A 23,640-nucleotide genomic window follows, 5' to 3' on the forward strand; every position below is an offset into this window, starting at 1 on the left:
ATCGTGGCAATCAATTTACACACAGCAAGATCCCACACACAGCAATGTGATAATGAGCAGGTGATCTGTTTTTAGTGATGTTGATTGAGGGATAAATATTGACCAGGACACTGGGGTAACTCCCCTGCTCTTCTTCAAAATAGTGGCCGTGGGATCTCTAACATCCATCTGATAGGGATAGACAGGGCCTCAGTTGAACATCTTATTTAAAAGAAGGCTGTTCTGACAGTGCAGCACTCCCTCAGTGCTGCGAGGAGGAATATTGGATGTAATTTTTGTCCTCCAGTCCCTGGACTGGGACTTGAATCTACAGCCTTCTGACTCAGAGGTGAGAAAACTGCCCACTTAGCCACGGCTGATACTATAGACAATACAAAGTTAGAAAGTGAAAGCTACCCTTTAAAGCCCCCATCCTTTGCCTCCAGTGCCTAAATGTAATAATAAAAACCCCAGTATAAATAACATGGATTTGACTGACAAATGTTGAGGTGTTGGTTTCGAGTCGCAAGGTTTGACTTCCCATTTGAGCTTCGGGCACCTTTCTGTCTCTCTGTTGCTCATGTCAATGACAGACAGCGATGGAGCTGAGGACTGAATTTAACTGAGAATAACGCTCCAGTTGGCAAATTTCCATGAATGTCACACAATTTATGTAAAGGGCTAAATCCAGATTTAGAGAAGACAGATTTTTAATGGGTTGAAGGGTAATGGAGAACTGGCAGTACGGTGGAATTAAAGCCAGGATGAGCACAGCCATGATAGAATTGCAGAGCAAACTGGTTGGGCCAAATGGCCTAATTCTGCTCCTATATCTTATAACTTATGAAAGGGGGAGACATTGATTTGCTCCCAGATGTTGCCCAGAGGAGGAAGTTTTCGTCGGACACTCATTGTCGAACCTCCACGTTATGACATCACAAAGGAGCTCGTCCTCTAAACCAGCCAATAGGAATAAATCCGTTCCGCAGTGCCGTCACTGCATTTGAGCGCACAAGCCCGGCGCGCGGCCACCGCCCAGGGTGCCGACCCCCCCACCGTCTGTTCCCTCTTCCCCCAGCACATCGTCGAGACGGTTTCCAGGCAACCAGCTGACAGCTCCGGCCAGAGCGAGCAGCCCCTCCCCCAACCCAGGACTGCGCATGTCTCGGGGAGAGGGGAATCTGCGCATGTGCAGGGTGAGCTCAATCCCGCTGGCTTTACCGCTGACTTGTGCCCAATGGGAAGATTGGAGGACCGGAAGGACTCTGTTTCTCCGCCAATCAGAGCTCCCCCATTGTCTCAATGCGGAAGCTGGACATGGAGGTTTCTGCCGAGCAAAGCCGTTGTTCCTCCAACCCTGAATGAGCTTGAGCCGCACACAGACCCCTGTCTCCAACATCTGTGAGTAAAACACTTTCTTTTCTCCCCCTTTCCATTTCTTTTCTCATTCTGACCTTCAATTGGTCACTTGCAGCAACTGAAGGGAAAGGAAGTGATTCCAGGGAGGGTGCAGACTCTGGAAAGCTTGGCCCAGGTCTCTCTCTCTCTTCAAGACATTGACATCCTTTGCTCCCTCAGCTTGACACATTTATTTGTCTGGCTAAAAGGATGGTCTCTTTCCTAATGTTCACAATTAAAGGGCTGGTTTCCCCAGGAGATGGCTGACATTTAAGGGGACAGTAAGCAGGGCAAATCCAACTCAGCCAATTACTTCTCTGTGGGTCTACTGTCTATCATCAGCAAAGTGATGGAAGGAGTCATCAAAGTTGCTATTAAGTGGCACTTATTCTGCAATAACCTGCTCCCGGACGCTCAGTTTGAGTTCCGCCAGGGTCACTCAGCTCCTGACCTCATTACAGTTTTAGTTGAAACTTGGACGAAAGAGCTGAATGCCAGAAGTGAGGTGAGAGTAACTGCCCTTGACATCAAGGCAGCATTTGACCGAGTATGGCATCAAGGAGCCCTAGCTAAACTGGAGTCAATGAGAATCTGGGGATAACTCCACTGGTTGGAGTCACACCTGGCACAAAGGAAGATGGTTGTGGTGATTGGAGGTCAATCATCTCAGCTCCAGGACATCACTGCAGGAGTTTGTCAGGACAGTTTCCTCAGCCCAACCATCTTCAGTTGCTTCATCAATGATCTCCCTTCCATCATAAGGTGAGAAGTGGTGATGTGCAGTCATCCACAATGTTCAGCACCATTCTCAACTCCTCAGATAATGAAGCAGTCCATGTCCAAATTCAGTAAGACCTGGACAATATCCAGGCTTGGCCTAATAAGTGGCAAGTTACATTTGTACGACACAAGTGCCATGCAATGACCATCTCCTACAAGAGAGGATCTAACCAACACCCCTTGACATTCAGTGGCATTTCCATCGCTGAATCCCCCACAACCAATATCCTGGGGGTTACCATTGATCAGAAACTGATCTGGAATAGCCATATTAATACTGTTGCTCCCAGGGCAGGTCAAACGCTGGGAATCCAAGGTGTGTAACACACCACCTGAAGCCCCAAAGCTTGTCTACAAGCACAAGTCAGGTGTGTAATGGAATACGCTCCACTTTGCTGGATGAGTGCAGCTCCAACAACATTCCAGAAGCTCGACACTATTCAGGACAAAGCATTCAAACCTTCCATCACCGAAAAACAGTAGCAGCTGTGTATACCATTTACAAGATACACTGCAGTAACTCATAAAGATTCCACAGACAGCACCTTCCAAACCCACAACCACTACCATCTAGAAGGACAAGAGCAGCAGATACCTGGGAACCTCACCACCTGGAGGTTCACTTCCAAGTTACACACCACCCTGACTTGGAAATACATTGCCGTTCCTTCACTGTCCCTGGGGCAACATCCTGGAATTCCCACCCTAACAGCACAGGGGATGTAGGGCAGCATGGTGGAGCAGTGGTTAGCGCTGCTGCCTCACGGCGCCGAGGTCCCAGGTTCAATCCCGGCTCTGGCTCACTGTCCGTCTGTAGTTTGCACACTCTCCCCTTGTTTACGTGGGTTTCGCCGCCACAACCCAAAGATGTGCAGGGTAGGTGGATTGGCCACGCTAAATTGCCCCTCAATTGGAAAAAATGAATTGGGTACTTTAAATTTATAAAAAACAATTTTTTTAAAAACAGCACAGGGGATATATCTACACCTCCAGGCTGCAGCAGTTCAAGAAGGCAACTCACCACTACTTCGGAAGGGCAACTGGGGATGGGCAATAAATGCTGGCCTGACCAGCATTGTCCACATCCCGTAAATTGATTTTTAAAAATTTACTATCGGACAGAAATATGTCTAGTGTTGTTATGTGGTATGTATTATATATATTATTGATGGTTCTGTAATAAAATACATGGATTATTATTTCTAGTTTTGTAAATAGTACTGGACCTACATTATATATTTCCAGTCATACAGTCATTGCAGCACTGACAGAATCCATTTGGGAACTCAAGTCCATGCTGACTCTCTGTACAGCAATCCAGTCAGTCCCATTCCCCCTCGATATCCGTGTTCACCTGCAAGTTTATTTTCTTCAAGTGACCATCCTATTTTATTTTAAATTATTGATCATCTGGACTTCCACAACCCTTGTGGGCAGTGAGTTCCCTGTCATGACCACTCCATGACTAAATAAAATTCTTCCTCAGAATTTCCCCATCTCTAATCAGTAAATGTACTTATATGGAGATTCTCTACGGTTGTACAGGTTTTAGTGAGTTGAGATTTGTTAATCAGCACCTTCACGAAAATTGGGAGGGAAAGTAAGTGAATACAGGCTGTATATTACACACATTTTTCATCCAGTAATATAGACATATATCTGTCTGGCAGCCTGCATGAAGATTTCAGGTCTCTGTGTCCAGGACAGGAAGCAGTGCACTCTTGAGGTTGGCCTGGTTAAAGTCCTGGATCTGTCAATCAGCCTGAATCATCACCTTCAGGAGAATTGGGAGGGTGAATATTAGATACAGCAGAGTGAGAATGCAGGGAGAGTGTGTGGGTTGGAGATTGAGAGCATTTCAGGGAAAGAGAGAGGAAAGAATGTTCAATAGAAACTAGAATTGTCTGTTCTGAGTTTCTATCCTGTACTGACAATGATTTGTAAAATCTGATTGCAGGAAGTTCGAACGAGAGGAGTTTGAGGCGGATATCTCAAACTAAATATCACGTCAAGAACTGACTGAGTCACTCAATTCTTGGGAACCGGAGATCATCGGCCTTTGAATCTAGAAGGAGAAATGTTTGTCTATTCTGTCTACTTCAAGAGATTTTAAACATCAGTGTGTCTGGAAAAGCACTGAGACACACACACACACCCGTGTGAGACTGTTACAGAGCACTGACTGTGGAAAGAGCTTTAACCAGTGACACAGCCTGAAAAAATACTGCACCATTAACAGCAGGGAGAGACTGTACAGGTGTTCGGTGTGTGGACGGGGCTTCAACTGATCGCCCAACGCAGTGAGACGCAAGATCACCCGGACCATGGAGAAACCATGGAAATGTGAGGATTGTGGGAAGGGATTCAAAGGCCCATACGGGCTGGAAAGGCATCAACGCAGTCACACTGGAGAGAGGCTGTTCACCTGTTCTGTGTGTGGGATGGGATTCACAGCCCCGTCCAAGCTGGCAAGGCATCAAAGCAGTCACACTGGTGAGAGGCCTTTCACCTGCTCTCAGTGTGAAAAGGGATTCACTGACATTGGCAACCTGCGGAGACACGAACGAGTTCACACTGGGGAGAGGCCTTTCACCTGCTCTGACTGTGGGAAGGGATTCACTCAGTTATGCAACCTGCAGAGCCACCAGAGAGTTCACACTGGAGAGAGGCCTTTCACCTGCTCTCAGTGTGAAAAGGGTTTCACTGACATTGGAAGCCTGCGGAAACACGAACGAGTTCACACTGGGGAGAGGCCATTCACCTGCTCTCAGTGTGAAAAGGGATTCATTAACATTAGTAGCCTGCGGAAACACGAACGAGTTCACACTGGGGAGAGGCCTTTCACCTGCTCTCAGTGTGAAAAGGGATTCATTAACATAAGTAGCCTGCGGAAACACGAACGAGTTCACACTGGGGAGAGGCCTTTCACCTGCTCTCACTGTGAAAAGGGATTCATTGACATTGGCATCCTGCGGAGACACGAACGAGTTCATACTGGGGAGAGGCCTTTCACCTGCTCTCAGTGTGAAAAGGGATTCACTGACATTGGCAACCTGCTGAGACACCAGCGAGTTCACACCGGGGAGCGGCCATTCATCTGCACTGTGTGTGATAAGGGATTTACTCAGTTACCCCACCTGCAGAGACACCAGCGGGTTCACACCGGGGAGAAGCCGTTCATCTGCTCTGTGTGTGATAAGGGATTTGCTCATTTATCCAACCTGCTGAAACACAATGTCACTCACACCAAGAGCAGGCCCTTCAAATGCTCTGACTGCAGGAGGGGTTTCAAAAGCTCACAGCTACTGATGTCCCACCAGCGCGTTCACTCTGAGGAGAGAACGTTCAGCTGCTCTCGATGCACGAAGAGGTTTAGATCCTCATCCAACCTGATGAAACACGAGCGAGGTCACACCGGGGAGAGCCCGTTCACCTCTCCGACTGGGAAAAGTGTCACTCGGTCATCACTTGCTGAGCCACAGTGTCACTCACAGCAATGAGAGACCCTTTAAATGCTCCGACTGTGGGAGTGGGTTTAAAAGCTCTCAGGTACTGATGTCCCACCAGCGCATTCACACTGAGGAGAAACTGTTCAGCTGCTCTCACTGCGACAAAGAGGTTTCAAACATCATCCACATTGCGGAGACACCAGCGAGTTCACACTGGAAAGAAGCCATTCACCTGCTCTCACTGTGGGGAGGGATTCACTCAGTCGTCCAACATGCTGAGACACCAAAGGGTTCACAAGTGATGTCGGGTTAGATTCTGCTGTTATTCCTGCTGTTAATCACATCCAGGACTGAACCTGGAGTGGGTGGAGGGGTTTGTCTCCTCGTCAACTCCTGGTGCTAGCACGTGGTGACCCTGGCGAACTACTGCTCTCCGGATCTGGAATACCCGACTGTGAAGTGCCGTCCATACTACCTTCCACGGAGTTCACTTCTGCCATCATCATGGCGGTCTACATCCCACCCCAGGCGGAAGTGAAGAAGGCGCTTAATGAATTGTAACCGCTATCAATAACAATGAAGCAGAATATCCGGAGGCCTTGTTCATCGTGGCCGGGGACTTTAACCAGGCCAACCTCGAGTGCACTGCCAAAATTCCACCAACACATCTCCTGTCCCAACAGGGGCCCCAACATCCTTGACCACTGCTACACAAACATCAAGAGCGCCTGATGATCCATTCCCTGACTGCACTTCGGAAAATCGGACCACAAGACGGTGCTCCTTCTCCCGGCATACAAGCAGAAACTTAAGCTGGAGAATCTGGCTATGAAGGTTGTGCAAATGCTGGTCTGAGGCAACAGAAGAGCTCCTTCTCGACTGGTCCATATTCAAGAACTCAGCAGTCAACCTAAATATGTATCCCAGCACCATCACAGACTTCATCAGCAAGTCTGTAGAAGATTGTATGTCAAAGAAGGTAGTACGTACGTTACCCAACCCGAACCCATGGTTTAATCGGGAGATTCACTCCCGACTGAAGGGCACGTCTGAGGCATTCAAGTCCGGCAACCCTGACCTATACAAAAAAATCTAGGTACAACCTCTGCAAAGCCAACAGGGATGCCAAGCGACAACAGAAGAGTTGTCCGGAATAAGCGAGAATCATGGACTCTCATCGATTGTGGCAAGGCTTAAACAACATAATGCACTAAAAAGCAAAGCTGAGTAGAATCTTTTGCAACAGCGCACCCCTTCCTGACAAACTCAATGCATTTGATGTTTATTTCGAGCAGGAAACCAACAAACCTTTGTCATCTGCCCCAGCTGTCTTGGGCACACCCATGCCCACCGTCACAGCCTCCAAAGTCAGTTTGGCCGCCTTGAAAGTGAACCCTTGGAAAGCGGCGGGTCCTGACTGAGTCCCTGCCATGCACCCAGATCCTGCGCGGGCCAACTGGCGGGTGTGTTCGTGAACATCCTCAACCTCTCTCTACTCCGTTCTGAGATTCCCACCTGCTTCAAGAAGACCACCATCATACCAGTGCCAAAGATGAACCAGGCAGAGTCTTTAAATATTTTGAAGACGGAGTTGAATAGATTCTTGATAAGCAAGGGGGTGAAAGGTTATCGGGGGGTCAGTGGGAATGTGGAGTTGAGGTTACAATCAGATCAGCCGGGAACTTATTGAATGGTGCAGCAGGCTCGAGGGGCCGAGTGGCCTACTCCTGCTCCTAATTTGTATGTTATCACATCCTTTATAATAGATTGTAGCATTTTCACTCCTACTGATGTCAGACTAATGGGTCTGTGGTTCCCCATTTTCTTTCTCCCTCCTTAAATATTGGGGTTACATTTACCACCTTCCAATCTGCAGGAACCATTCCAGAATCTATTGAATTTTGAATGATGATCACCAATGTATCCACTATCTCTCCAGCCACCTCTTTCAACACTCTGGGATGTGGAGCAGCAGCTGCCCATATAGTTAAGTGTGTAATTGTAAGGTTGAATTGAGTAGTATCTGTAATATGTAACTGAGTTTAGTGTTGGGGCCTTACTTAATAGACAGGTGACTGGGGATGCGGGGCAGGTATTGGTTCTAAGTCTGTGATCTACCACGCTTCGCGTTCAGGATCAAGAGGAGGGATATGTGGCCGCCTAAAGTGGCGTCTGGCAAAGGATGCTGGGAAAAGTGGCCAAGTTCAGGGACAGACAGGCTGCAGCTTCCAAATAGACAAAAAGCTGGTTTGTCTAACAACCGAGGAAAAAGGCCATTGAAAGGCCATCCCGGGACAATGGGCTTAAATGGAAATTGACAAAGTGGCAGATTTGGTGGCGTCAGTTTTCCTCATTTGGGAAGGCATACGTGCCTCGGACACCAACGGACATGGCCGGTCAGGACAAGCCCCGCAAGGTAGCGGATTTAATTGAACATTATCGATCAAGGTGATCAAGCCCTGATCGATTGATTGGGCCTTCACCTGGGACCGCCCAAAGGGGCTCAAACTCCTGGGGATAAAAGGTGCTGCGCAGCCCACCATTCGCTCTCTCGACAGCAGCTCTCAACAGTAACCAACAACAGTGACCCTTCACCGACCGAAGAGGAAAACCATCCACGCCATCGACGGAAGGACACGAGCCGAGGATAACAACGACCAGCAACAGACTTTCAACACTGCCAGACTGCGGACTCCAGATAAGGCCATATCTGCCCCGTACTTGCCAGTCACTTGAAAGTTAAGTTAAGGTCTTGTGTGCATTAGCTTAGAGTTCAACTTGCATGTGTGTGTGATTAATTAACAGTAACAATTGTGTGATCGTAAATAAAGTATATTATTGTCTGATACAACTTATGGTAATTTGTCCAGCGTATAAGGGTTAGAGACACACTATGGTTTTGGTACAACAGATCCTTGTGAAATTTGAAGCCATGTATTCGCAACAAGGCTCAAAGAGCAACAGCCCACTGCAGGCAAAGTCGGGAGATCGGCCAGTCCAGCAGAAAGAAACCCTCCGACCCTCCCCATTGACCAATTGTCAGAATGAACAAAATGCAGTCCTGGATGTAATTGAAGCAGAAACAATAACAGCAAATTCCAACCCTTGTAATCACTTGTGAACTTGTTGGTGTCTCAGCAGGTGTGATGAATCACTGAATCCTTTCCCACATTGAGAGCAAGTGAACGGCCTCTCCCCAGTGTGAACTCGCTGATGTCTCTGCAGGGTGGAGGAATCACTGAATTCCCTCCCACATTGACAGCAGGTGAACGGCTTCTCCCCAGTATGAAGTCCCTGCAGGCTGGATATCTGAGTGAATCCCTTCCCATAGAGAGAGCAGGTGAATCCCCAGTGTGAATGTGTCGATGAGCTTCCAGTGCAGATGGGGCCTTGAATCCTTTCCCACAGTCCACACATTTCCATGGTTTCTCCATGTTTTGGGTCTCCTTGTGTCTCTCGAAGTTGGACAATTGAAGCCTTACCCACACAGGGAACACATGTACGGTCTCTCCCCGCTGTGAATGCTGCAATGTTTTTTCAGGGTGCGTAACTGGTTAAATCTCTTTCCACAGACAGTGCTCTGGAACACTCTCACTCGGGTGTGTGTGTGTCTCGGTGCTTTTCCAGTCACAATGGTGTTGAAAATCTGTTGATGCCGACAGCTCAAGCAAACATTTCTCCTTCTAGATTCAAATGCCGAAGATATTCAGATCCCAAGGAATCGAATAACTCTGTCAGATCTAGATGTGACGTTTGAGATTTCTCTCTGAAATTCCTCCACTTCTAATATCTTGGAAAAACAATTTACAAAAGTCAGCACTGTCAGTACAGGATAGACATTCAAAACAGACAATTCTGGTTCCTATGGAACATTCTTCCCTCTCTCATTCCTCAAAAGCTGTAAATATCCATCCAACACACTCTCCCTCCGTTCTCCCTCCCAATTCTCCTGAAGGTGCTGATTGACAGATCTATGCTCACTGCTTCCTGTCCTGGACACAGAGATCATAACAAATAGGAGCTGCAGTCGGCCATTTGGCCCACTTGCCCCATCCTTTAATGAGCTCAATGGCCAATCGACCTCAGCTCCATTTACCCACACTACCCTCATATTCCTTGGTGACTTCAATGTTTTTTGGGGGGGGGGGTGTCACAATCAAACCCAGTGACTACCTGCATGTACTTTGTGTCAGGTTGAGGTCAATGCCACCCCCCCCACTCCCCCCACTTTTCATCCCAGTCCCAGGAGATTAGATATTGGGCTCCAAACAATTCCCCCGTGCTGGAGAAACTGCTCTATCTGCCATGCAGGCAGATGGCCCAGAAATGCACATGTCCAAGGGATGGGGGCCCTTAATTGAAAAAAAAAAAGACTGGGCTCTTTAAATTGAAAAACTAAATCTGTCTAACTCATCCTTGAATATATTCAATGACCTCTAGACTCCACTGGTCCCTGTGGAAGAGAAATCCCGAGATTAACAACCCTGTGAGGTAACAGATTACTGAAAATATATGATGTAGTTACAGTACAATATTACATTACTAGAAATAATAATAAATGTACTTTACAGAACCATAAATAATATATCTAATCTGTACCATATAACAACACTAGACCTATCTCTGGCTAATATTAATTTACTGACCCTTAAATGTCAGCCATCTCCTGGGGAAACCAGCCCTTTAATTGTGAACATTGGGAAAGAGACCATTCTTTTAGCCAAATAAATGTGTCAAGCTGAGGGAGCAAAGGATGTCAATGTCTTTAAGAGAGAGAGAGGGACCTGGGCCAAGCTTTCCAGAGTCTGCACCCTCCCTGGATTCACTTCCTTTCCCTTCAGTTGCTGCAAGTGACCAATTGAAGGTCAGGATGCGAAAAGAAATGGAAAGGGGGAGAAAAGGAAGTGTTTTCCTCACAGATGTTGGAGACAGGAGGACGTTTCAGTCTGTGTGAAGCTTCATTCAATCTTCATTCACACAAAGGCAGTGCTCTGATTGGCTGGAGGACCAAAGTCCTTTTGGTCCTCCCAGTTTCTCAATAGCCAATACCTGAGCAGGAAGGTCAGAGGGTGGACTCTCCTCTGCACGGCGCAGTTCCCTACCGCCCTTGGACATGCGCAGTCCCGGGCTGGGTGGAGATGGAGATCACTGGGCTAGTTCTCGCTCTGGCCGGAAGCGTCAACCGGTTGCCTGGAAACCTTGTCTGCTGGATGTGCAGGGGAAGGGAGAGGGGGAACAACAGGAGGGGTCGGGGCTCTCGTGCCCGCCCGCCGGGCCTGCGCACTGGAACCCGGAAACGTCACCGTGGAACAGAGTGATTCAGGCAGGGCTTCTTTGGGACGTCACAATGACCCAGAGGGGCGTTCTCAGCACTCTGAGAGCAACACCCTGGTCACAGAAACAAAATACTCCGGATTGGACAGGAGCTCAGCGTCGGGAGGTCAAATACCCGCCCACCCCACGTGCGCCGAGGTCCGTCCCCTCATTGTCTCCATGACGGAGATTGGCCAATGGGAAACTGTGGACGACTGGACAGGCGCTGATCCTCCAGCCAATCAGAGTCTGGGGCCTGTGTCACTGGCTGCACGAAGCTTCCTTCACTATCTGCCCAGCAAAGCTGCTGCTCCTCCAGCTTCACACAGACTGAAACTTCCTCTCACGTCTGTAAGTAAAACCCTTTCTTTTCTCCCCATTAAATTTATGTTCTTATTCTGCCCTTTATTGGTGACTTGTTTAAATCCCCAGGCCCAGATGAGATATTTCCAGGCTGCTGTGGGAAGCAAGACAGGAGATTGCAGACACTGACAATTTTCAAATTTTTCTGGCCACAGGAGCGGTGCCAGAGGACTGGAGGACCGATAATGTGGTTCCATTGTTCAAGAAGTGAAGTAGGGAAAATCCAGGCAATTGCAGACCAGTGAGTTTAACTTGAGTGGTCAGGAAATGATTGGAAAATATTCTGAGGGACAGAATTAATCTCTGTTGCGAAGGCAAGTACTAATTAAGGATAGTCAGCATGTCTGTGTGGGTTTCACCCCCACAACCCAAAGATGTGCTGGTTAGGTGGATTGGCCACGCTAAATTGCCTCTTAATCGGAAAAAAAATAATTGGGTACTCTAAATTTATTTTTAAAAAGGCTAGTTAGCATGGCTTTGTCAAAGGAAGATTATGTCTTATAAAGACCTACCCAAACAAAGACTGTAACAGGTTTCAGAGCAGCAATAGCAGTGCCTCTGGTTCTGCACCAGAACAAGGAGATGGAGCTGAGGTTGTGGACAGGGCACGTTCTGCACAATGTCCTCTGCCAATTTGGAGACTTGGAGCCAGACCTCTACATGCTGCTTGACAGTGAAGAGGAGACTGTCTGACAAGCCAGACAATCCACCCAGCATCTCAATATACACCCTCATCAGTGCCTATTAAAATCCTCATCTGATCCACCCAAAGCAGCACCCATCTCTGACCACACCCTCCAATGAACTGGCAAGCAAACTACATTTCACCCTGTCCTGGATCCAGTCCAGTGTGTCACCACAGCTGATCCCAACTCTATAGTGGCTGCTAAGTTTGTGCAGTGTTGTATCTGAGCTGGTAGCAGTGAGGGTCATATCAAATGGCTACCTGTCTTCATGAAGTGCTGAGCTGTTGCTCTCTCTTTTCATCTTTGACCTGCTGTGGCTGAACAGGCAGCATTTTCACGATGGGCCAAAGGGCATCTTTCTGTGCTATAAAACTCTCTGACTCTAAAGCAGGAAATCAGAAGGGGAAAGTTGGTTTGAAGGAAGAGGGTGGGGAATTGGAAAGGAAGAGATCTAAGGTATACACTGTGTGGAATTTGCTCGTTCTCCCCCTGTCTGCATGGGTTTCCTCCGGACGCTCCAGTTTCCTCCCACAGTCCAGAAGATGTGCAGGATAGGTGGATTGGCCATGAACAATTACCCCTTAGTGTCCAAAAGGTAGGTGGGTTTAAGGGGATAGAGAGGAGGAGTGGACCCGGGTAGCATGCTCTATCGGAGGGTCAGTGCAGAAGGATTCTGTGGATTCTATTTCATTTGCATTTTCCGTGGAGGTGACTAAGTGTGTCGTTGAGGGTAGTGCAGTTGATAATCTTTATTGTCACAAGTAGGCTTACATTAACACTGCAATGAAGTTACTGTGAAAATCCCCTAGTCGCCACATTCTGGCGCCTGTTCAGGTGCACTCAGGAGAATTCAGAATGTCGAATTCACCTAACAAGCACGTCTTTCGGGACTTGTGGGAGGAACCCAGAGCACCCGGAAGAACCCCACACAGACACGGGGAGTACGTGCAGACTCCATACAGACTGACCCAAGCCGGGTATCAAATCTGGAACCATGGCACTGTGGAGCAAAGTGCTACCAACTGTACTTCCGTGCCAGTCACATGTAGCCCGGAAAAACTTCAGTAAGGTTTGTGACAAGGTCTCACATGGGGGACTGGTCAAGATGGGCTCCAGGGCAAATTGATACCAAAATTGGCTTCCTGGCAGCAGGCAGAGGGTGATGGTCAAAGATTGTCTTTGTGACTGGAAGCCTGTGTCCAATGGTGTTCCACTGCGATCGGTGTTGGGTTCCATGTTGTTCGGAGCGTACATCAATGATCTGGATGTGAATGTTGGAGATATGATAAGATCGCAGATGACACAAAAATTGGGGGTGTGGGAAATGGTGAAGAACGCCTCAGATTTCAGGATGATATGGACGGGCTGGTTAGATGGCAGAACAGTGGCAAATTGAAATTAATCCTGAAAAGTGAAGAGGTCAAATTTGAGTAATCTCTCCTAACTCAGCAACTGGAGTTGTGTATATAGTTAATGTTAAATAAAATAAGTTTTGTTTGTCTACAACTCGGTGTTATACTCTTCATTGTCCCGTATTAAATACCCATATCCCCACACTCTCCTGCCACTCAGCCAATTTCCTAACCGTGTCAATAATTTGCCCTCAACTCCGAGGGCTTCCACCTTAACTAACAGTCTCTTGTGTGGGACTTTATCAAATGCCTTCTGGGAGTCCGTATAAATGACATCCATAGACAGTCCCCTGTCCTCTACTTAGTCACCTCCTCAAAAGATTCAGTAAAATAAGTCAGGCTGGCTGTCCCTGATCGAACAATGTTTTTCAAAGTGTTCAGTTACCCTATCCCTGATTATACATTCCAGCAGTTTCCCCACCATAGATGTTCATAACAATCTTTATTAGTGTCACAAGTAGGCTTACATTAACACTGAGGGACTGAATTCAGACTGTCCGATTCACTGAACAGCTCGGCTTTTGGGGTCTTGTGGGAGCACCAGGATAAAACCCACGCAGACACGGGGAGAACGTGCAGACTGCACACAGACAGTGACCTAAGGCGGGAATCGCACCTGGGTCCCTGGGGCTGTGTAGCAACAGTGCTAACCATTGTGCTACCATGTCGTGTTTGGCTAACTGGTCTGTAATTCCCTGTTTTTCCCCTTTCACCCTTCTTAAAAAGTGAATCCCTTCCCACACTAAGAGCAGGTGAATGGCCTATCCCCAGTGTGAACTCGCTGGTGTATCCGCACTTCAAAAAGTGAAATTTTCCAATCCAGAGGGACTACTCCTGAATCTAGGGAACTCTGGACGATTATCGTTGGGGCATCTACAATGTGCTCCCCGACTTCCTTTAACAGCCTCGGATGGAAACCGTCAAGTCCTGGGGATTTGTCACTCTTCAGTTTCCTAGTTAGTGATGGTATCGGTATCATTATGTTAATTGTATCAAGTCCCTGTCCTCTATCGACTATTAATTTTTTCGGGACTTATGGCAAGTTATCCTCCTTTTCAACTGTAAATACTGAGGCAAAGTAATTGTTCAGCGTGTCTGCCATTCCCCCATTATCACTGACAATATCTCCATTTCCAGCTTTTACTGGGCCTACATTGCTCTTCACCACCCGCTTTCCCTTTATATAACGAAACATTTCTTCTCAGTGATATTGATGAACCTTGCAAGTTTCCTTTCATAATCCCTTTTAGTCGCTCTCACAAGCTGCTTTGTGATCCTTTGCTGGTCCTTGTACCTATCCCATTCGTCTGGATCTGTCCTGTGTCTTGTATTTTTGTGCGCTATTTCTTTTAGTTTTAAGCTGTCCCTAATCTCTTTATTTGTCCGTGGCTGTTTTTTTTTTGTGAAATGGAGCCTTTTCCTCTCAGGGGTATATACTTGCTCTGTATCTCGTTAAATGTTTCTTTAAATATGCTCCACTGATCTTCAGTTGTTTGACCCATTAACAGATCTCCCCAGTTTACCGTGGACAGTCTCTGTCTCATCCCGTTAACGTCAGCCTTACCCAAGTCTAAAATTCTACTATCTGTAACGTGCTTTTCACTTTCAAACACTACACTGAATTCAATCATGTTGTGATCAATGTTCGTGCACAGATAGGCTGCTAATTAAATTGGGCTCATTACTCATAACTAAATATAATATTGCCTGTCGCCTTGTTACATCTGGAACATATTGCTGCAGGAAACTATCCCAGACACATTCCAGAAATTCACTCCCTTTCTGACAGTTGCTTGTCTGCCCCTCCCAATCTGTGTGTCAGTTATAATCCCCCATTAATACTACTCTGCCTTTGCTACACACTCGCCTAATTTCGGCCTTTATACAATCTAGCACCTCCGAGCTAACCAGACGGTCGATACACAACACCCATTACAGTTTGAGATTTTTTTGTTCCTCAGTTCCACCCATGTGGGAGGGGATTCTCCGTCCTGGCAGCTGGCCAATGGGGTTTCCCGTTGTGGGCACCCCCATGCTGTCGGGAAGTCCGCGGGCATGAGTGCGCTGCCGGAAAGCGGAGGATCCCGCCGACGGAGAATCCAGCCCATGGTCTTCGCTGGATCCTTCCCCTCATTATATCCTCCACAGCAGACTCCATCTCCCTGGCGCTACACTCACTTGGAGCATCTCGACAACAAGGACTCCGACATCAGTCTCCTATTCATTGACTACAGCTTCAAATTCCGAGGTGTGCACATCACCAACAACCTGTCCTGGTCTACCCACGTCAACACTACGACCAAGAAAGTACAACAGCGCCTATACTTTTTCAGGAAACTAAGGAAATTCGACAGGTCCACATTGAATCTTTCCAACTTTTACAGATGCACCATAGAAAGCATCCGACCTGGCAGCATCACAGCCTGGCCTGGCAACTGCTTGGTCCAAGACTGTAAGAAACGACAGAGAGTCGTGAACACGCCCAGTCCATCACGCAAACCCGCCTCCCATCCATTGACTCTGTCGACACCTCCCGCTGCTTTGGGATAGAGGGCAGCATAATCAAAGACCCCTCCCACCCGACTTGTTCACACTTCCAACTTCTTCCATCGGGCAGGAGATACAAAAGTCTGAGAACACATCCAAAGACGTGCAGGTTAGGTGGATTGGCCATGATAAATTGCCCTTAGTGACCAAAAAGATTAGGAGGTGTTATTGGGTTATGGGGATAGGGTGGAAGTGAAGGCTTAAGTGGGTCGGCGCAGACTCGATGGGCCGAATGGCCTCCTTCTGCACTGTATGTTCTAACAGATTCAAAAACATCTTTTCCGCTGTTCCCAGACTCCTAATCGACCCTCTTATGGACTGACCTGATCTCTTCACACATCTCCTCCACTGAGTAGTGCTACACTCCTGTATGCTTCACCCGATACCTGTGTCTATGTATTTACATTGTGTATTGATGTTTGCCCTGTGTATTCTCATGTATGGAATGATCTGTCTGAACTGTACACAGATCAATACTTTTCACTGTATCTCGGTACATGTGACAATAAACAAATCCAACCCTCACCATTGAGGTGATAGTATTTCTAATCAGTAAGGCTACTCCACCCCCTCTGCCATATTCTCTGTCCCTCCTGTAAACTTTATAACCGGTATATTTGGTACCCAGTCCAGACCATCCTGCTACTTGTTTTTGGAACTGTATTGAGTTCCCCTGAGGCCTTCCTCTCCCCCACCATTTGTTAGTTTAAAGTCCTTCTGACCTCCCTATTTATCCTTTCCACGAGGACACTGGCCCCAGATCGGTTCAGGTGGAGACCGTCCCAACGGTACAGATCCCTCCTGTCCCAATACTGATGCCAGTGCCCCATGAAATGGAACCCCTCTTTCCTGCACCACTCCTTTAGCCACGTGTTTACTTCTCTAATTTTCTCATCCCTATGCCAATTTGCACGTGGCTCAGGGAATAATCCAGAGATTATAATCCTTGGGACCTGTTCTTTAATTCTGTTCCTAATTTCTGATATTCCCAAACAGGTCCTCTTTCCTAGTCTTGCTGATACTGTTTGTCCCAATGTGGACCACAACAACTGGATCCTCCCCCTCCCTCTCCAATATCCTTTCAAGCCGGTTAGAGATGCCCCTCACCCTGGCACTGGGCAGGCAACATACCATGTGGGACTCTCGGTCCTGCTTCCAAAGGATGTTATCAGTTCCCCTAATTATAGAAACCCCGACAACGACCACTTCCTCCCCCCGCTTGAATGGCCTCCTGTACCAGGGTGCAGTGGCCAGCCAGCTCATCCTTCCTACAGTCACTGCTCCGATACCCTGCCCCTCCGAGTCCGCTCCCTGGAGACGAGGTATTGGGGAATGAGAGGAAGGAATGTTCCATAGAAACTAGAATTCTCTGTTCTGAATTTCTATCCTGTACTGAGTGTTGACTTTTGTAAACTCCTTTTACAGATATTACAAGAGGAGGAATTCCAGACAGAAATCTCAATTGTCACGTCTCGGTCTTACAGAGTCACTCGATACCTTGGGATCTGAGTATCATCGGCCTTTGAATCTAGAAGGAGAAATGTTTGCCGAATCTGTCAGCATCAAAATATTTTAAACATCAATGTGACTGGAAAAGCACCGAGACACACACACCCGAGTGAGAGTGTTCCAGAGCACTGACTGTGGAAAGAGCTTTAAACATTTACACAGCCTGAACGAACATTGCACCATTCACAGCGGGGAGAGACCGGACACTTTGTGTGTTCTGTGTGTGGACGAGGCCTTAACTGATCGTCCATCCTGGAGGGACACGAGGAGACCCAAAACATGGAGAAACCGTGGAAATGTGGGGACTGTGGGAAGGGATACAGATTCCCATCTGAGTTGGAGACTCATCGACGCATTCACACTGGGGAGAGGCCATTCGCCTGCTCTGTGTGTGAGAAGGGATTCACTCTGTTCTCCAGACTGAAGAAACACCAGCGAATTCACACTGGGGAGAGGCCATTCACCTGCTCTCAGTGTGGGAAGGGATTCACTCAGTTAACCCACCTGCAGAGTCACCAGCGAGTTCGCACTGGGGAGAGACCGTTCACCTGCTCCCAGTGTGGGAAGGGATTCACTCAGTTATCCCACCTGCAAAGTCACGAGCGGGTTCACACTGGGGAGAGACCGTTCATCTGCTCTCAGTGTGGGAAGGGATTCACTCAGTTCTCCAATCTGCAGACACATCAGCGAGTTCACACTGGGGAGAGGCCATTCACCTGCTCTCATTGTGGGAAGGGATTCGCCCAGTTATCCCACCTGTGGACTCACCAGCGAATTCACACTGGGGAGAGACCGTTCATCTGCTCTCAGTGTGGGAAGGGGTTCAGTGAGTCATCCAAACTGCGGACACATCAGCGAGTTCACACTGGGGAGAGGCCATTCATCTGCTCTCAGTGTGGGAAGGAATTCACTGACTTATCGAACCTGAAGAGACACCAGCGAGTTCACAATGGGGAGAAGGCAATCACGTACTCTGAGTAGGGGAAGGCAATTAGTGATCCATCCCACCTGCAGACACACCAGCGGGTTCACACTGGGTAGAGGCCATTCCCCTCTGTGTTAGAAGGGAATCCATGATTCATCGCACCTGCTGAGACACCAACAAGTTCACAAGTGATTACAAGGGCTATTGCTGTTATTGTTTCTGCTCTCAGTTACATCCAGGACTGTATTTTGTTCATTCTGTCAGTTGGTCAATGGGGAGGGTTGTAGGGTTTTGTTCTGCTCGACTTGGCAGTCCTATGGCTTTGCCTCCAGATGGCTGATGCTCTTTGAGCCTTGTTGCGAATACCTGGTTTCAAATGTCACATGGATCACTGAGTGAGGCGGTGTTTCGAAGAGAGAAGATATTCAGTTTGCATTTCTGTTTGGATCCCCGTAAATCATGCCACATTGCCATGAAGATGGACATTGGTGGTTACATGTTTTTTGTTTAATTTATCTGGGTGAACACCCAATCAGGGTATGAGGGACATGTTGTCTGAGGTAGACTGGGAAACCACATTAAATGGTATGATGGGAGACAGGCAATAGCTAATATTTTCAGGCATTATTATTCATCTACTGGGGGAGTCAGTTAGCTCAGTTGGCTGGATGGCTGGTTCATGATGCAGAGTGACTCCAATAGCAGGGATTCAACTGTCGTACTGGCTGAGGTTATCCATGAAGGGTCCACCTTCGCAACATTGCCCCTCGCCTAAGGTGTGGTGACCCTCAGGTTAAACCACCAGTTGTCTCTCTCTCTCGCTCTCTCAAAGGGGAGAGCAGCCTATGGTCTTCTGGGACTTTTGCAACTCATTTCACATATATACACCAAAATTGATTCCTTTAGGGAAAAAAATCCAACAGGAAAAGTGATGCAACCGCGGCTAACAAGAAAAGTTAAAGATTCCATTAGATCAAAGGAAGAGGCTCATAAAGTGGCCAAAATAGTAGTAAGCCTGAGGATTGGGAACTGAATGAGATTAATAAGTAAAAAAGTAGTCCTGGAGAAATTAATGTGGTTGAAAGTTAATCAACCCTCAAACGTGATGCTCGACATCCCAGAGTGTTGAAAGAGGCGGCTGTAGAGATAGTGGATACACTGGTGATCATCTTTCACAATTCTATAGATTCTGGAATGGTTCCTGCAGATTGGAAGGTGGTAAATGTAACCCCACAATTTAAGGAGGGAGAGAGTAAACGGGGAACCACAGACCCATTAGCCTGACATCAGAAGGTGGGAAAATGCTACAATCTATTAATGGGGTGGCACGGTAGCACAGTGGTTAGCACCAGGGACCCGGGATCGATTCCAGGCTTGGGTTACTGTCTGTGCGGAGTCTGCACGTTCTCCCCGTGTCTGCGTGGGTTTCCCCCGGGTGCTCCGGGTTCCTCCCACAAGTCCCGAAAGACATGCTTGTTCGGTGAATTGGACATTCTGAATTCTCCCGCGGTGTACCCAAACACGTGCCGGAATATGGCGACTGGGGGATTTTCACAGTAACTTCATTGCAGTGTTAATGTCAGCCTCCTTGTGACAATAATAAAGATTATAATTATACTATTAAAAGAACTCAACCCATGTCAATAGAATTTGGTTCACGTGAATTGATATCTTCAGTCTGGATAGGCCCAGTGGACCAGGCTATTCTGGGTCTGGATATTTGATCCTAATTGAATTCTCCCTTAAGCTTTGAAAATGGGACAGTAACATGGTCAATCAGAACCATCAGGAAAGATCAGCTTTATGAACATCCAATGTGGCAAAAGATAAGAATGATTGTGGCCAATTACAGATGGAACCAGCATCATTCACTGGTAATGTTCCACCGTGTACCAAACAATACCCATCAACCCGTCCCCAACCAAAGGGATTTTACCCACAGTAGAGCAACTGGAGGAAAGAGGGATGTTAATTAAAACACGCAGTTCGTCAAATAGTCCAGTTTGGCAAATGGTACAGAGCGTCTGACCATTGACGACTGAAAGGCAAACCTATATCAATCTGGTATCCACCTGTGTTCCAGTGAAAGTCTGGAATGTTTAGATGGGATTAATAAATTGATCACTTTCTCCTGGAAATATTTACATCCTGGCCCATGAACTTTGTTTTAAAGAAATCCACATTTGAAAGCCCAGCCACAACATGAAATATCAGCACCATAACAGGGCAGATAAGAAAGACAGACACTCACTTTGATCTTCAGCGCATCTGAGAGTTAAAAAAATGTGACATGATTTTGGGATACCGGTGTGGGTGTGCAGTTGTGATTTGTTCCATGTGAAAAATAACAAGCCTAAATTCACAGTGAAATGGACTGAAGACCGGGTCCCAAACACACACAGCTACTGGAGACACAGCAGGAGATGAAATGGTTAATGTGGCCAGGAGATTGAGACACCATTGTGACATCATCAAGACATTGACACACACTCCAGAGAGAAACTGACTTTAAAACAATCAGGATAGAATGAAACACACTGGACATGGGCAAAGTGGGAGTGAAATTAAAGCGATAATGGGACAATGAAGGGCTTGGGAGAAATAATACTGAGTAAGAACTGTCCACAAAGAGAGAGCTGGAGAATCTTTTACATCCATGTTTGATCTGTTGCTTGAAGCATCTGTCCTAATGTACCAGTAACCTGGAACTCATGGTGCTCCTTCAGGAGAAGAAAATATGGAGTAGATGTTACCCCAGGCGGAGCCAGAACTGGACAATAATGGAGTGAAATTGAGTGAGGTTTTGTGGAGAGAGTTTTGTAAATTCTGAATGGGATGTGGAAGTCGCTGGACCAGAATTTATTGCCCTTGAACTGAGTGGCTGCTTGGACATTTCAGATTTTAACCGGGTCTCCCCGATTTCTAGTCTCTGCCACAAGGGAAACATTCTCTCAGCATTCTCTCTGTCAATTCCACTCAGGATCTCACGTGTTTCAATACGATCATCTCTCATTCTTCTCAACTGTAATGGATACAGTCCCAACCTGTCAAACCTTTCCTCAGACGATAACCCCCTCATTCCAGAATCTGGGAGTCAACCTCCTCTGAACTGCTTCTAATGCAATTATCTTATTTCTGAAATAAGGAGACCCAAACTGTACACAGTGCTCTAAATATGGGGCGAGATTCCCCGTCCTGTGGCGCGCCCTCACCAGCTGCGGGATTCTCCGTCCTGCCAGACGGACAATGAGTTTCCCATTGTTGCCAGCCTGTCGTCTGGAAATCCCCGGGTGTGAGTGCGCTGCCGGTGCAATGGAGAATCCCGTCAGTGGAGAATCCAGCCCATGGTCTCACCAAGGCCCTGTACAACTGCAGCAAAACACCCCAACTTTTATATTCCAGTCCCTTTGCAATAAATAACAATATTCCATTCACCTTCCTCATCACTTGCTGTACCAGCTGTAATTTCTGCCGTTACATTTTTGGTCCATGGATGATTAATGGACATGTCACTTTAAGGCAAGCAGCCTGTATCTTTAATTCAAGCAGAAGAATCCAGGTGCCTGTACTGGTTTAAACTGGAGCTGAAGATCTTTCGGCACCAGTGTGAGAATTGGGGTTGGGACTCGGTTTGATTGATTCGCTGGTGGCCAATGAATTGGTCCAAACGGCTGTGCTCCTAGGTAACAGGCGGTGATTGGATCCTATCCCACTGGGATGTTTTTCAGAGTCCCAAGCTTTCAGTTTGATTCTAGCAGCACAAGAGGCAGAACTGACTAACTCTCTCTCCAGAAGGCAGCTGTGAGTGCTATCTCTCTTCCCAGATAGCCTGTGGGTGCTATATTCCTGAAACCACGGAGACCTGAATACAAACCACAAACTGAAAGAAAAGTTTGAACAGAGGTGAGGTGTGTCTCCAGAAAAGTGTGAGTACTGCATTTCTAAACTACAAAGAACGTGAACAAATTAACCTACAGAGAAGATCACTACAGACTGTAAACTAAAGACTTTAACCTGCAAGCTTGCTGTGAAGTAAAGTGTGCTAAAAATCATCATCTGAAAAAAAGAATTTCTTTCACTTCTGATCTTATCCCTTTCCACCCCTCGGTGTTTGTATGTCTCTGTGTGTGTAGAGGTTGGGGGCAGGTTAAAGTGGGAATTAGGAATTGGCTTATTGTAAATCAGTTGTGTTTGCTGCATATTTTATTATTGTTCTTGTTATAAATAAACAGTAATCGTATTTACATTTGCAACCATGGTGACTGATTATTGGGCAGCCAAGGGCCAAAGACATAGGGTATTTTTGTAAGAATTATTGGTTAATTGACTAGTGCTGTGACTCTGGGGCACGTGGGGCTGGAATTGACAGCGCACTAGCCCAGGGTGTCGTAACACAGCAAACTAACTTGTGATTCCTGTATCAGGACACACAGATCCCTCTGCGCCTCAGAGTTCTGTAATCTCTCTCCCATTTAAATAATGTGGACACATTCACATTTTCCCAAGTTATTCTCTATCTGTCAATTTGTTCCCACTCACTTAACCTATTTGATGTCCTTTGTATTCTCCAAGTCCACTTGACAAATTAATTTCCAATCCCTCTTTGTGTCATCAGCAAATTTAACCACATTCAACTCATTAATATAGATTGTAAATAGTTGAGGGCCCAGCACTGATCTTGTGATGCTCCACTTGTCACATCTTACCAACCCAAACATGACCCATTTATACCCACTCTCTGCTTCCTATGAGCTAACCAATCCTCTATCCCTGCTGACATGTTGCCCTCTACACCATGAGCTCTTATGTTGTGCAGAGACCTTTGATGTGGCACCTTGGGAAATACCTTCTGGAAACCTGAATAAACCACATCTGCAGGTTCCCCTTTGTTGACATCCCATGTTACTCCCTCAAGGAGCCTCAATAAATGAGTCAATCAGAACCTGAACCGCATTTTGCATGTCAAAAGAAAAATCACATCTCCTCTACCCCTCTGGTTCCTTTGCCAATCGCCTTAGAGGGACTCACTTTCTGTTAAAGAGCCTGTCAACCTCTCACCCACTTTCCCTGAACTACATCAATCTAATCATGAAAAATCCAACAAAATCAAATATTTTGACTGTTAATTGTTTATTAATGAAACAACATGGATAAAAAAACTAACAGAAAATTACTTGAGAATAAATAGCAAGCAGAGTAAAAGGATGTTCACAATGTTCAGAACCCAAGTGGTTTCTCTTTACTCTGTTCCCGTGACTCCCCACTTTGGACACCGGGGC

At 46.9% G+C, this 23,640-nt stretch overlaps 1 protein-coding gene and 1 long non-coding RNA gene across 2 annotated transcripts; both read left to right on the forward strand.

Annotated features, from left to right (window-relative positions):
* Positions 1-1,229: 1,229 nt before the first annotated feature.
* Positions 1,230-8,457, forward strand: LOC140422426 (uncharacterized). Its single transcript, XM_072507441.1, has 2 exons — positions 1,230-1,380; positions 4,115-8,457. Exon 2 carries the CDS (start codon positions 4,482-4,484, stop codon positions 5,655-5,657), a length of 1,176 nt encoding a protein of 391 aa, XP_072363542.1. The 5' UTR covers positions 1,230-1,380; positions 4,115-4,481; the 3' UTR covers positions 5,658-8,457.
* A 2,240-nt stretch (positions 8,458-10,697) lies between these two features.
* LOC140422458 (uncharacterized) lies at positions 10,698-22,605 on the forward strand. Its single transcript, XR_011947474.1, has 2 exons — positions 10,698-11,270; positions 17,353-22,605. It is a non-coding gene; the product is annotated as an uncharacterized lncRNA (long non-coding RNA).
* The last annotated feature ends 1,035 nt before the right edge of the window (positions 22,606-23,640 follow it).

This window comes from Scyliorhinus torazame, chromosome 5 (genome assembly GCF_047496885.1).
Source record: "Scyliorhinus torazame isolate Kashiwa2021f chromosome 5, sScyTor2.1, whole genome shotgun sequence".
Classification (NCBI taxonomy): Eukaryota; Metazoa; Chordata; class Chondrichthyes; order Carcharhiniformes; family Scyliorhinidae; genus Scyliorhinus; species Scyliorhinus torazame.